Below are 12,429 nucleotides of genomic sequence, written 5' to 3'. Positions count from 1 at the left end.
GGCAAGAATTTCCTTCTGCTGTTCATTGGCTCATGTCATCTGATGGCATCTAGCAACAAAAGTGGCACATTGCCTGGTTGAGGAGTCAGCAACTAGAGGTAAACAACTAGAAGGTCAGACGAGAATGTCTGTGTGAGAAGCATATGAGAATGAGGAGATCAATGAAGATATGAGTGCTATAGCAAAGGAGGTGACAAAAAAATCAGATGGTGCCCAGCTATCAGCAAGAATAGCACCTGGGGATTTAAAGGCTTGTCTTAAAATAAGCTGCCATCTCAATGAGGCATCAGCTAAGTCCACACCGAAGGAGCACGCCAGCCCATGGGATCCAAGGGTTGTACATAATAAAATCCAAGATCAGAGGAGGGGGATTGTATTAGAACTTACATTCTGAGCACCCGGTTTGCAGAAGGTGGAAGCCCCAGCCATTTCCAGGGTCCTCATGTGGATTAACCCTCCATTGACTTTCTTCAGACCATGGACAGTCTTGCCCTCAGACAAGAGTCCATTGGAAAGTGGGTTACTGCAGATACGGTTAGGCTAAACTTTAATAGATTATCATTCGTTTTCCCTTTGAACACAATTTTAATGTGCTCTGCTGTTATCGCTGTTAGGTGCCTTTGGGTCGGGTCTGTACACAACAGAGCCAGACACTGCCCGGCCCTGCACCATCCTCGGGATTGTTCCAGTGCTCGAGCCTCTGTGTCAGTCCATCTCTCAAAGTGGCATATTTCATAATTACAATGCTTTGATATTGAAAACACCCACTGTGGGTGCTCTCTACTTTTAGGTTTTCTCCAATGGCTCAAGGGTCCACAGAGAAAGAACATTTCTTCACTACACTTGTAGGATGTGTTTCATTATTGAATAATCATTAAGGCTACGTTTATTTTGTATACTACGTGCTTCTTGGAAGAAGGACAGCCAGAATGCTTCTTAGAAGCAGGGATGGCAAGACTTCACCCACGAACTTTGGACATGCTGTCAGGAGACATCAGTCCCTGGAAAAGGACATCGTGCTTGATAAAGGAGAGGGGCAGCGAAAAGGAGGAAGGCCCTGGACAAGATGGCTCGACACAGCGGCTGCAACCATGGGCTCGACTGGAAGAACACGTGTGAGGATGGCACAGCGCTGAGTGGTGCTCCCTTCTGCTGCACCTCGGGTGGCTGTGAATGGGAACTGAAGCAACAGCACCTAACAGCAGCAACCACAACACCTCCGTGTGAAAGAACAGGGGCACATTACAGGACAAAGGCACTCGAGCCTGTCTTTAAAGTATTGTCTTAGTAGGAGACAAGTAAACTCAAAGAACAAAGAACTGGCATTGCCTGGTGGGGCTGGACCAAGTGCGATGCAGCCGACTGAAGGTCGACCGTGACAGTGGGACAGGCGGAAAGGAAAAGGAAATAGAGGAAAGAAGTCGGAGGCAAAAGACATTTAAAGGGGTGTAAACCTAGGCCTGCGCATATGTAAATATATTAATATAGAACGATAGGGATTGAGGTACATATATTTATAGATTGTGATAGGGAGGCTTATTGTGCCAACCTGGCCCATAGGAACATGTGGGATTAATCAAGTTGCAGTTGATCGGAGGGCAAAGAGATAAATGGCTCGGCCAGGCCCATCCCTCTCTCTCTTGCTCTCTGGCGATTGGACCAACATGCTTTTTAGCTAGTTCTCTGCCTCACCTTGTGAGCTACACCACCTGTGGGACAAGCTAACCCGTGGATCATCTCGCTAGAGCTCGAGGTTCCTTTGGGACTGTTTCGCCATGCTGCTGGTGTGTCCACTGCTTGAGCTTGAGGCTGGTGGATCCTGTCATCTTGCACTGCTTGAGGTCGATATCCCATCGGGGACTACTTCGCTAAGCTCCTAAGCTGCTGACTGTTGGTGACCTGCCCTGCTGTTTGCTGCCTGTGGGCAGACTGTGCCTGCATCGCCCAAGGGAACAAGCAGCCCTGTGAGTTGAAGGACTTCCAGTATATTAACTATCCCATGGAAGTGAGTTGAACCGAGCCCTCTGTACTGCTGTGTGGACTAATTAGCTGTTATATTCCTTCATGCTGTATAAACCTATGTATATATTCAAGAGTGTCCTGGTTTTGTTCCTCTAGAGAACTCTGCCTAACACATGGATTAAGTATCAAGGCAGCAGACAACCATTGGGCCTCTACTCAAGCCCTCCCTCAAGGCAAGAACACTTTGTTCTAATAACCTGGCATTCTGTGATGCTCACCTTCCCGACACAATTGCTGAAGACAAAATGGGTGCATAAGCTAATGGGGCCTGACTCTTACAAGATATAGTGTCTGGGGTCTTAAAGACTTAATGTTAAACAAGCAGCCATCTAGCAGGGAAACAACAAAACCCACATGGAGGAAGCACACCAACCAGTGTGATCACAAGGTGTCAACAGGATCAGGTGTTAGACATCAGAAGACCCCAAACAAACCACCATTTTGATGCAAAGGAGGAGGTCAGAATGCAGACCCAAAGCCATCTGTGGACAGCTGGACTTTCCCTCACAGAAAGGTCACAAAGAAGGGATCAGCCAGCCAGGGTGCAGTCTTGCATTGACGAGACGCACAGCATTCTTCTAGTTCTTTAATGCTTCCTCTCCCCAACTATCATGACCCCAGTTCTAGCTTAGAAATCTGGCTAGGCCAGAACATGTGCACTGACACAGATAAGAGCTCTTGACACATGGACTCCAGGACAGATAAACCCCTCAAGACCAATATTGAGAGTAGGGATACCATGAGGGTAGGGGGAAGGTAGGGGGAGAAGCCAGAGAAAGGGGAAATCGATGTACACCCCCTCACTCCCCACCCTGCCGCTGTCAGGGGGAAGAACAACAGAAACATAGGTAAAGGGAGAAATCAGATGGTGTAAAATATGTAAATAAAAATAATTTATAAAATATCAAGGGTTCACAAGGGTGGGGGAGGGGAAAAAAGAGGAGTTGATACCAAGGTCTCAAGTAGAAATAAAATGTTTTGGAAATGATGATGGCAACATATGCACAAATGTGATTGATACAATTGATGTATGGATTGCGATAAGAGCTGTAAGAACCCCCAATATAATGATTTTTTTTTTAATGACATTTTGTATGTACAATGGGGCTTCAAAAAGTTCATGGACCAATGGAATGAAAAGACAATGGAAATTCTCCAGGGACTCTTTGGCCCTCCTTTGCATCTATGGCAATGAGCCGGTGCTGGGCAGGAAAAGGGGACCCGGGTAAAGGAGATGGAGGTGGAGGGCGGTGGCCCTGTCAGTGGGAGGGCCAGGACTGTCGAGTGAAGGTCTGAGGCAGGGAAGTACAGACACCTGAGGAACAGCATCCCAGGCAGAGGGAAGGCTCGGGCGAAGTCGGAGGAGTGTCTGTGTTGAAGATGAGCGGCTGCCTGTTGGGCAGAGGCGTGCTGTGTTGAGCATGGTCGAGCCAAGGAGAAGAAAGAGCTGAAGTCAGAGAAGCCGTGGGTGGTCATTGGCTGTCTTGGTCATCTAGTGCTGCTGCTACAGAAATGCCTCAAACAGATGGTTTCAGAGAACAGAACTTTATTCTCTTAAGGTCTAGAAGGCTAAATGCCCTGGTGGGGCGTGGCTCCAGCAGAGGCTTTCTCCCTGTGTCAGCTCTAGAGGAAGTCCTTGTCCCCTTTCCACATCTTGGGTCTATAGCCCTTGGATTATCTCATAAGTCTTGGTATCAACCTTCTCCTGAGTCTAGGAGGTTCTCAGCCTCGGGACCCAGGGTCCAAAGAACATATTCTGCTTCCAGCTCATTTTTCTTGGCAGCATGGGGTTCCTTCTTCTCTGCTGGCTCCTCTCTCCTTTTATTTCTCATAAGATAATAGTGCCCCTCACATCACATGAAATCTGTGATGCGAGTAAGGGTGTTGCTTCCCCCCGCCCCCTACAACTGACTGGCTGATCACAGCATGGGGGTGATTATATCATTACATAATTGCCAAATGCCGACAGCTTTACGTAGCTGCCAAACCACTGGGTGCCATGGCCCAGCCAAGCTGACACATATCTCGGGCAAACACGAGTCAATTCCTGGCGCTGGCATCAGAGGCTGGGTGATGCAGGACTTTCTGGGTTTCAGGACTCTGGTCTTTGCTTGAGTGCTTGGAGCATCCTAAGCAGGAGTGGCTGAATCTGAGTTACTGGACAGGAGAGTCCTCTGACTGTCATGTTGGGAATAACTGTATGGGGCCAAGGCAGGAGCTGGGAGACCAGCAAGAGATGGCAGTGGCTCCATCCAGCATGCTGGGCAGTGAGAAGCCATGGGCTGCTGGAACAATTTTGGGGAGAGCCAACAGGAGTCGGTCAATGAGTGCAAGAGGGGCGTCAAGAAAGGCTCCAAGAAAGGGGGAACCGATCACAAGGTTGGCTACATAGCCACCCCACCACCGCCGGGGGATGAATAACAGAAATATGGGTGAAGGGAGACCAAGGACAGTGTAAGATACAAAATAACGATAATAAGGTATCGTTGATCAAGGATTCACGAGGAGGGCAGGAGGGTGGGGGAGGGAGGGGGGAAAAGAAGAGCTGATACCAAGGGCTCAAGTAGACAGAAAGTGTTTTGGAAATGATGATGGAGACATATGTACAAGTGTGCTTGATACAATCGAATGATGGATTGATATAAGATGTGTAAGAGCACCCCCCCACACACAATAAAATGATTAATAAATAAAGATTACTAAAACAGAGAGTAAAAAAACAAACAAAAAACAGTGTCAGTATTTTTAATGTGTATATAAAAAAATCTTTGTTTTGGAAACTCAGTGTGGTAGTTACAACATCTGGTGTCAGCTTGAGACTATTAAGAGTGAATGGGGTGGAGTTTAGCCAGTCAATCAGTTCACAGCTTGATGACTCATTTGGAGGCGCTACATAGATAAATAGCTCACTGGAGGCCAGACCCACCTGCTCTCCCTGCAAGAAAATCCTGTTGACAAGCCACATGGAGCTAAGCCACTGAATGGAGCGAGACCCTCAAACCTGGGGGAGTCAAGTGGAGACCCCTGTCAGCTCTGAGATACTTCCAACACCACTGGATCCACAAGACTTGCCCCCTTCCGGCCTGTGATCGTCCTGCATTCAGCGTCATTGCATGTGTTGCTTGAGTCTGAAGAGGACTTTATAGACTGGTATCGGATATATGGGCTAATATCAGACTTATGGACTTGATCTGGACTAGACTGGGGTGTTTTCTCAGTATACAATTGCTGCTTTATATAAAGCTCTTTCCTATACACATACGAGTGCCTATGAATTTGTTTCTCTAGTCAACCCCCGGACAAACATACTCAAGACTTTTTTAAAAAGAAAGAAAGAAAGGCTCCAGGGCTTTAGGTCTGAGCAAGTGCGGGGAGAGATGGCAGGCAGAGTCCCTGGGGGAAGAATGTGGTGGCTGCAGAGCCTAGACACCCGAGTGGAGATTCCAGGGGGGCAGCGGGCAGGCAGGACTGCTGTAGGTGGTCACACTGTCCTATGAACAGCATGGCGATCTGTGAAGCAGAAGGGTCTGTTGCATTTCTGCTGGAGGGTATAGAAGGGGTCAGTCATTCTCTACCCCCCCCCCCTCCACTGTGCCACTAGCCCTGTTCTTATCTCCAGGGCTTCCTCCTCGGGCTGCTGCTCTTGGGGGCTGGCAGATAAGATCAGGAAAGAGCTTGTGACAAGGCTGGCCCAGGGCAGACACTGGACAAGTACGAGCGGCGGCATGAATTGAATTATTCTCTCTCTGGAAAGATACTGCACTGCCTTCTTCTGCACAGGCCCGCCTGCAGGACATCACTACCTGTTAACTGGAGTGCGGCCTTAAAAAGAGCTGAAGATGGTGAGTTAACAGGGCGGCCACAGAAGGGTTAAGCAACCTGGGGCTTCAATGAATTGCGACAAGTCGGGGCAGCAGTCCCCCAGCACAGCCCTTGCCGGGGGAAGAGGTGCCAGTGCCCATAAGCACATGGTAAAAAGAAGCTCTTCTCTATGTGCCCCACGCTGCCCGCCAGGTCTGACTTGATTTTTAATTGTCTCGAGGCCCCAAAGCCCCAGCTCTGTTATCACAAGTAGCAGGGAACTAACTCCTCGCTGGCAGGGAGAGGCCTTGGCAACCTGCTAGTCTCACACCTGCTCTGCCAGGGCCACGGGGACCAGCCAAGCACCCAGCCACACTTCCAAGCATAAGTAGCCACACCAGGCCCCACCTAGATTGAAAGTCTTCTCTGGAGAAATTTGTCAAAGACCCTTTGGGGCCCAAAGAATTCTTTTCAAGTGTTGAAAGATGCCTCAAAGGATGGATTTCCTTCGTCCTGGAAAAAACCATTAGCGTAAGTGGTTCTTGTACGCAGGCGGCACATGCCTTCAGGGAGGGAGCACAGAAACAGGAGAAGCCCCATCGGCCTACCTTCCTGAAGTCACGCTCCGTGATCTTTGCAGTGGGCTCCTTGCTGACGTCAAAGAATTGCTTCCTGAAGGTCGGGTTGGACTGCTGCATATAGTTTTTGAGCTTTTCAATCACTTCTTCTTTGGTCAGATTCTTGGTCAAGGGGCCTTTCTCCTTGGCGGATTTGATTCTAAAATTGCAAGCAGCTACGTTAGTCCAGAGCCAACATTCACACCTCGTGCTCCCTATAGACCCCACCCATTTTCTACTGAACCCCCCGCAACGTGGAGGCTGACCACTCCCTTTCTGAACCCAGAGGCAGACGCTTGAAAGGGCTAAGGGAGAGGACTTAGGGACTCCGTATCTGATTAGTCACTGGCTGGAAGGGGAAGTCAGGACCACACTGATGGGCCAACATGGGGCCAAGGTGCGGGGCAGGGGAAGAAATGGACCCACAGGTGCGGAGTCAGGGAGGTGACCTGTGCTTGAGGCTGGCTGGGCAGAACTGGCTGAAAAGGGACATTTTTATGAATGAAAAGTTGGAAGCTATTGGAAAGCTTTAAGTGGAAGTGGCCAATCATTTTGCTCTAAGTAGGTCCAGGGAATCACCACGGGTCCAGGCAAATGAAAGAGAGCCTCCATTGACCAGTGGGTGCATGAGATCAACTTGCTTTGGAAAACCTAAGTGTGACAAATGTAGTGTGTGTGTGTGTGTGTGTGTGTGTGTGTGTGTGTGTGTGTTTTCAGAGGGTAACCGTGTCCTCAGCTCTCTGGAAGTCTCTGTTGGCCCACTATGTGTGGAAAAGAGGAGCCCTGGTGGCATAGTGGTAACGCGTGGGGCTGCTAACCACAACGTCAGCAGTTCGAAACCACCAGCCGCTCCGAGGGAGGAAGATGAAGCTGCCTGCTTCTGAAAAGAGCGTCAGATGCAGAAATCCACAGGGGGCAGTTCTACCGTGGCCTATGCGGTCGCTGTGAGTTGGCACCCACCGTGAGTTTTGGTTTGCTGTGTGGAAAACCGCATCAGCCATCAGATGCTCAGGGAGAACAAACTGCTGCTCCCCCTCTCAGCCTCTTCCCACTCGTCAGAGTGCTCCGGGAGGACGGAAACCGGCTTTACGACCTGCTTACTTGCCATTACTTCCTTCACTGCCTTTCAGAGGCGGACCTATCATACCACGGGATGGCTAACCTTCCTCTTAAAATACCATCTTCCTTCCCAGTTAGAAGGGCCCAGATTATTCGAAGGCCATTAGCATGCCATTAACATATCCTCACTGCTCTGGCCTTTGGAGCTTTGTGAGCGGATGTGACATAGATGGACCCTTCATGCATCCGTATGGATTTATGATAAGCGATCCACCAGGAAGTTAAACTCAGGTCTTCTCATTGAACTAAACCTATATTTTTCAATGAATACGAGCCCCCATATTCGTTGGCCTGATTTTTGTTGAAGGTCCACTAACCATGGTTTAGGGTTACGATTTAATTTGGCGAGCATGTTGTCTATCATCCACATAAAGAAAACGGGGACCAGCTTAGTGGCAGGGCTCTTCTCGTGCGTATTAAGAAGGCGGGAAGAAGCCTCCATTTCCGGGTGAGACTGAGTGTGAGGCAGGCGTGGCACAAGCAAGTGGAGAGCCTCAGGTAAGTCCCAGGACTGCTCAGACCTCCGCACTCGGCATAGTTCAAGTTAACATGCAGACTGAGTCCTGGTTACAAATTGGGCTGCCGACCACAAGGTCAGTAGTTCAGAACCACAGTTGCTCCGAGGCAGAAAGATGGGGCTTTCTGCTTCTGGAAAGAGCTACAGGCTCAGAGACCCAGAGGGGCAGTTCTGCCCTGTCCTACGGGGTTACTGTGGGTCAGCATCGACTCGATGCCAGTGAGCTTGGTGTGCTTTTTCTCCTTGCTGGAACACACCATGGGTCTGATCACTGTCTGGACAAGAGACCGCCTTTCTCATTTCAGTGATTTAATGTTAAAATATGGGCCGGCCAGTGTTTACTGAGGCTCAATTCCCAGACAGGCACTGCCATCCTGACAGGGAGAGCTCTCGTTGCGGGGTCTCCATTACCTCTTGGGAAGATCGGGACGCTGCGGATCCTCCTTTGGGACACACTCACTTGGCGGGGGACCCGCTGGGGTGGCAACCGGAGAGGAAATGCACCAGCTGTGGCCCCCTAGGCTGGCCATCAGCTTCTTGTAACAGATTCTTCCAGAAGCAATATCCTGAAACTTACTGCAGAGTCTGAAGGGTAAAGACAGTGAAAACGCACCCGTTAGGATGGCCCTAAGAGACTTGACCTTCCCAAGTGTTGGCGAGGATGTGTGGCCACAGACCCCTCACCCCCAACCCCCGTAGGAATGTATGTACAATGGTCCAATCACCTCTGAGTAAGAAAGCCAGGCATGGGGGTGTGGAGTGGGGAGGGGATGGCACTCGGACTTCACCCCCCAGCCATTCTGCCCCAAGCTATCTGCCCAAACGAGACCAACATGCCCGTCTGCCCAACATGCCGGTCTGCCTGTGTCAATAGAGAGAGGAGCCATGTTTATAGTAGCCTGAAGCCGGAAACCAGCAGATGAACTGATGTGTACACTGTGGTGGGATTACCTGGGGAATACTACTCAGCAGTGAAAAAGGAAGGGATCACTGACAAACCGTATGTCGTGCCAGAGAAGAGAGGATGGGAGGTGCTTCCTTTTAAACCCTCTCCAATGGAAACCGAGCCGCAGTGACAGGAAGTAGGTCGGTGGTTGTTTGGGGGAGAAGGGCTGGTGGACGAGAAAATTGCAGATGTGGAAAGGGGAGCTTAGGGCCTGACAGAAAAGTCGTGTGTGTGTGTGTGTGTGTGTGTGTGTGTGTGTGTGTGTCTGTGTCACGGTGTCAAAATCTGATGAGGTTCATCACACGGTCTAATTTAAATAGGCAAGGCTATTGTAGGCAAAAGGAGCTCAGGTGGCACAGTAGTTAAGCGCTCAGCTGCTTCCCAAAAGGTCAGTGGTTCAACACCACCAGCCACACATGGGAGGAAGAAGAGGCTGTCTGCTCCAGTAAAGATTCACAGTCCTGGACACCCTATGGGGCAGTTCTACGCTGCTGTGGGATGTGATTCGCTCAGGGGCAGCGGCTGTTGCATGTAAATGGTTCCCATGGGGCGAAGGAACATTGCTTTTTATCCTTAGAAAGTTCAGGATGGGATGATGGAGATTTGCATATCAGGGCCGTGGCAGGTGTAAATGCTTTAGGAAAATGTGGATGCCACGGATATGCTAGTCTGGTGAGCCCAACCTTGAAGAAAGACAAGGATTTATTTATTTTCCTTTGTAACATGTTGTTTAATATTTTTTAGATTACACTGTAAGAGTTGTATGTGCTAATTATAACAAACTTGGTAAATATAAGTGCCTGAGAAGCAAAACAAAAATTTACATACCCATTAAAATTCTAAGGCAATGGAGTGTACTTGTCCTTAGTCTGGCTCTGGAATGTTGGCCTGCTGGGGGCTGGCGTGCCAACTCTGTACCTTCATGGTTCACATGATGGATGCAGCAACCACGGGGGTGCTCCCAGGGCACAACCAGGGCATCGGCCAGGTCACAGGTATTTCACAGCAGCACTAGGATGTTATGTTGCTGTGTGGCATGGACTGTCCAGCATTTGGCTACTAACACACCATTGGTGGTTCAAACCCAGGCGGGGGCCCAGCTGAAGGAAGGCCAGGTGGCCTGCTAGGGAGTACAGTTTTGCTCTGACGCTGGGCCATCAGGTCTTGGAGTCCACGTCACTGCTGTGGGCACTGACATTCTCCGCTTGTGCCCTCACTCTCTCACGTGGGGCCAGTGGAGTTTTCCAGAGAGGCTGTGTGGTGTCTGATGCCGCCATCTCACTGGCGCACACGCAGCCCAGGGCACCTGTGCTCTTGAGTTTCTGGGACTTTCTTGGGCTGCTGGCTGCGGGGACGCACAGGTGGTTTTCAGAAATGGGTTCTATTTCTTCATACTTCTGCTGGGCTCTGGACGCCGGCCATACATGCTGTTGTCGCTGCCACCTGGTTGCTGCGGGCGCTGGGTGCCCGTGTGGGGGTTACAGGCCAGAGGAGGCGGCTCAACCGGTGATCTTGATGGGTTTGCAGACGGACTTTTCCCACGGAGAGGCCGGGGGATTCAGATCACCAACGTTTCGGCGAGTGGCTGAGCACTTAATCATTGTGCCACCGCGGTTTGAGAGCTTGGGCATGATCCGACTTGCCGGGGAGACAGGTAAGACTGCTGTTCTCCGTGAGGAAGGGCAGATTGGAGAAGCTTCCATGTTTGCATCACTGCCTCCGTCCATTTCACTCCTTCCTCCCTTCAACACCTAGGAAGAGGCATGCTGCCGGGCACTCGGGCTTCAGGCGTTCATGGGTTCGATGCCCATGGGGACCTGAGACCTGCCGGGCACCGAAGCTTCCTAGGTGGAAACACAAAGACTTGCCCTCTAACTCCTGGGTGGAATGGCACAGGGGATGACGTGAATGGAACTGGGAAGAGCTGTGGCCAAGCTGCTCACGGGGCAGAGCAGGGTGAGGGCACTGGGCAAGGGAGGGTGGAGAGAGGGAGCAGTCCCTCTAAGTGGCCTTGGGTCATGACTGTTATCTCGCTGGTGACATGTCCAGTGGGGCTCTTCCAGCTTTCACTCCCGAAACTGCTCCTTGCCCGTGTCCCGTGTCTCCCGTGGCAACCCCGATCCCCCAAGTGGGTCAAGTCAGCAGGCCTCTGGATTTCTTCTCCTTCTCTCAGCCAAGGTGAGGGCCAAGTCCAGTCATGGCCAGCCCAAGCTGTGTCTCAAATCGCCAAGTGTTCTCATGATCCACTGATGCTTAAAGAACGATCTACCGCCGGCCTGACTGTTGGTCAAACCGGGGCGGCTGATGTCACTTCCTGGTCATGTTCCTCGGTGTGCTTGAGGAAGATGAGGCCGGGAGAAGGCTCGCCATAAGATGGACTGGCACAGTGGCTGCAACCATGCGCTCAGGCATAGGACCGACTGTGAGGTTGGCGCGGGGCCGGGGGCCGTGTTCCTTTCTGGGGTGCACAGGGGTGCTATGTGCTGGAACTGACTCAAGGGCGCCTAACAACATAACAACAACACACGAGCCCAGCACTTAGTAAGCAGCAGGCAAAGAGCAGCTGCGGTGGCACTGTGGACCGGCCACTGGGCTGTGAACCACAAGCGGTTGGGGAGAGTGAGAAGGCTGCCTGCTCCCATCAGTACTGACAGTCCCAGGAACCCGAGGGAGCCGCTCCACTCTGCCCTGCAGGGCTGCTAGGACTTCTAATCAGCTGATGGCAGGCGTTTGGTTTTTGATCGATAGTGCCTGTTCATGCTACCACCGAGTCAGTGACGCCCCATAGCCACCCCCCGGGGGATCCTGAGACGAACTGTTGGCAGGAGGAGGAAGCCCAGTCTTTCTCCTGTGGAGCTGCCAGTGGTTTTGAACGACTGACCATTGGGACCACGCAGCCCAGCGCGTCACTGTGACTCTCCCAGCCCTGGAAGAGGCCTCGCGTTCCAACCCCCAAGGTGGCGACAGGACAGGAATTGATGGCGTGACCGAGAGTGACTTACTGTCGTAGATGCTCGCCCGTCAAAAACGGGCAGACTGTGCTTATGATTTTCTTGAAGGTCGTCTGACTCAGGAAGCCCGTGTCTCCGCAGTCATAGGACCGCACCATCTGATAGAAGGCCGGCCTGTCCCGCAGGATCCCGCCACACACCATCTCTTCCACCTGCCATCCGGACAGAAGCATCTTTAACGAGCTGCGCCTTGGTGGTCGGAAGTGGTACCGATGTGACAGAAAGGCCACCCCCAGGACAAGGCAGGTGTTACTTACTGAGTTCCAGGCCAGAGAGAGAGGGTTAGCTTTAGTGCTAGTGAGCGGGGATCTCTTCCTGATCTAATGGGGAGAAAGAACGTATGTTAATGAAGTAATTCATGGGAGGCCACCGGATCTTTGGTGGAAGTAGACCTGA

At 51.2% G+C, this 12,429-nt stretch overlaps 1 protein-coding gene across 1 annotated transcript in view; it reads right to left on the bottom strand.

Moving 5' to 3' along the window:
* EFCAB6 (EF-hand calcium binding domain 6) overlaps positions 1 to 12,429 on the bottom strand; it is a 253,365-nt gene that overhangs the window by 119,647 nt on the left and 121,289 nt on the right. Inside the window, exons 13-16 of the mRNA XM_045290796.1 lie at positions 12,291 to 12,353; positions 12,025 to 12,185; positions 8,488 to 8,661; positions 6,432 to 6,600 (exon numbers count right to left, since the gene is read on the bottom strand). Of these exons, the coding sequence (XP_045146731.1) occupies positions 6,432 to 6,600; positions 8,488 to 8,661; positions 12,025 to 12,185; positions 12,291 to 12,353 (567 nt within the window). The remainder of the gene's footprint in view (positions 1 to 6,431; positions 6,601 to 8,487; positions 8,662 to 12,024; positions 12,186 to 12,290; positions 12,354 to 12,429) is intronic.

The sequence above is a fragment of the Echinops telfairi genome, unplaced genomic scaffold (genome assembly GCF_000313985.2).
Source record: "Echinops telfairi isolate 266 unplaced genomic scaffold, ASM31398v2 ScPeMD7_2;HRSCAF=8, whole genome shotgun sequence".
Lineage (NCBI taxonomy): Eukaryota > Metazoa > Chordata > Mammalia > Afrosoricida > Tenrecidae > Echinops > Echinops telfairi.
This window is presented reverse-complemented; position numbering and strand designations above follow the sequence as displayed.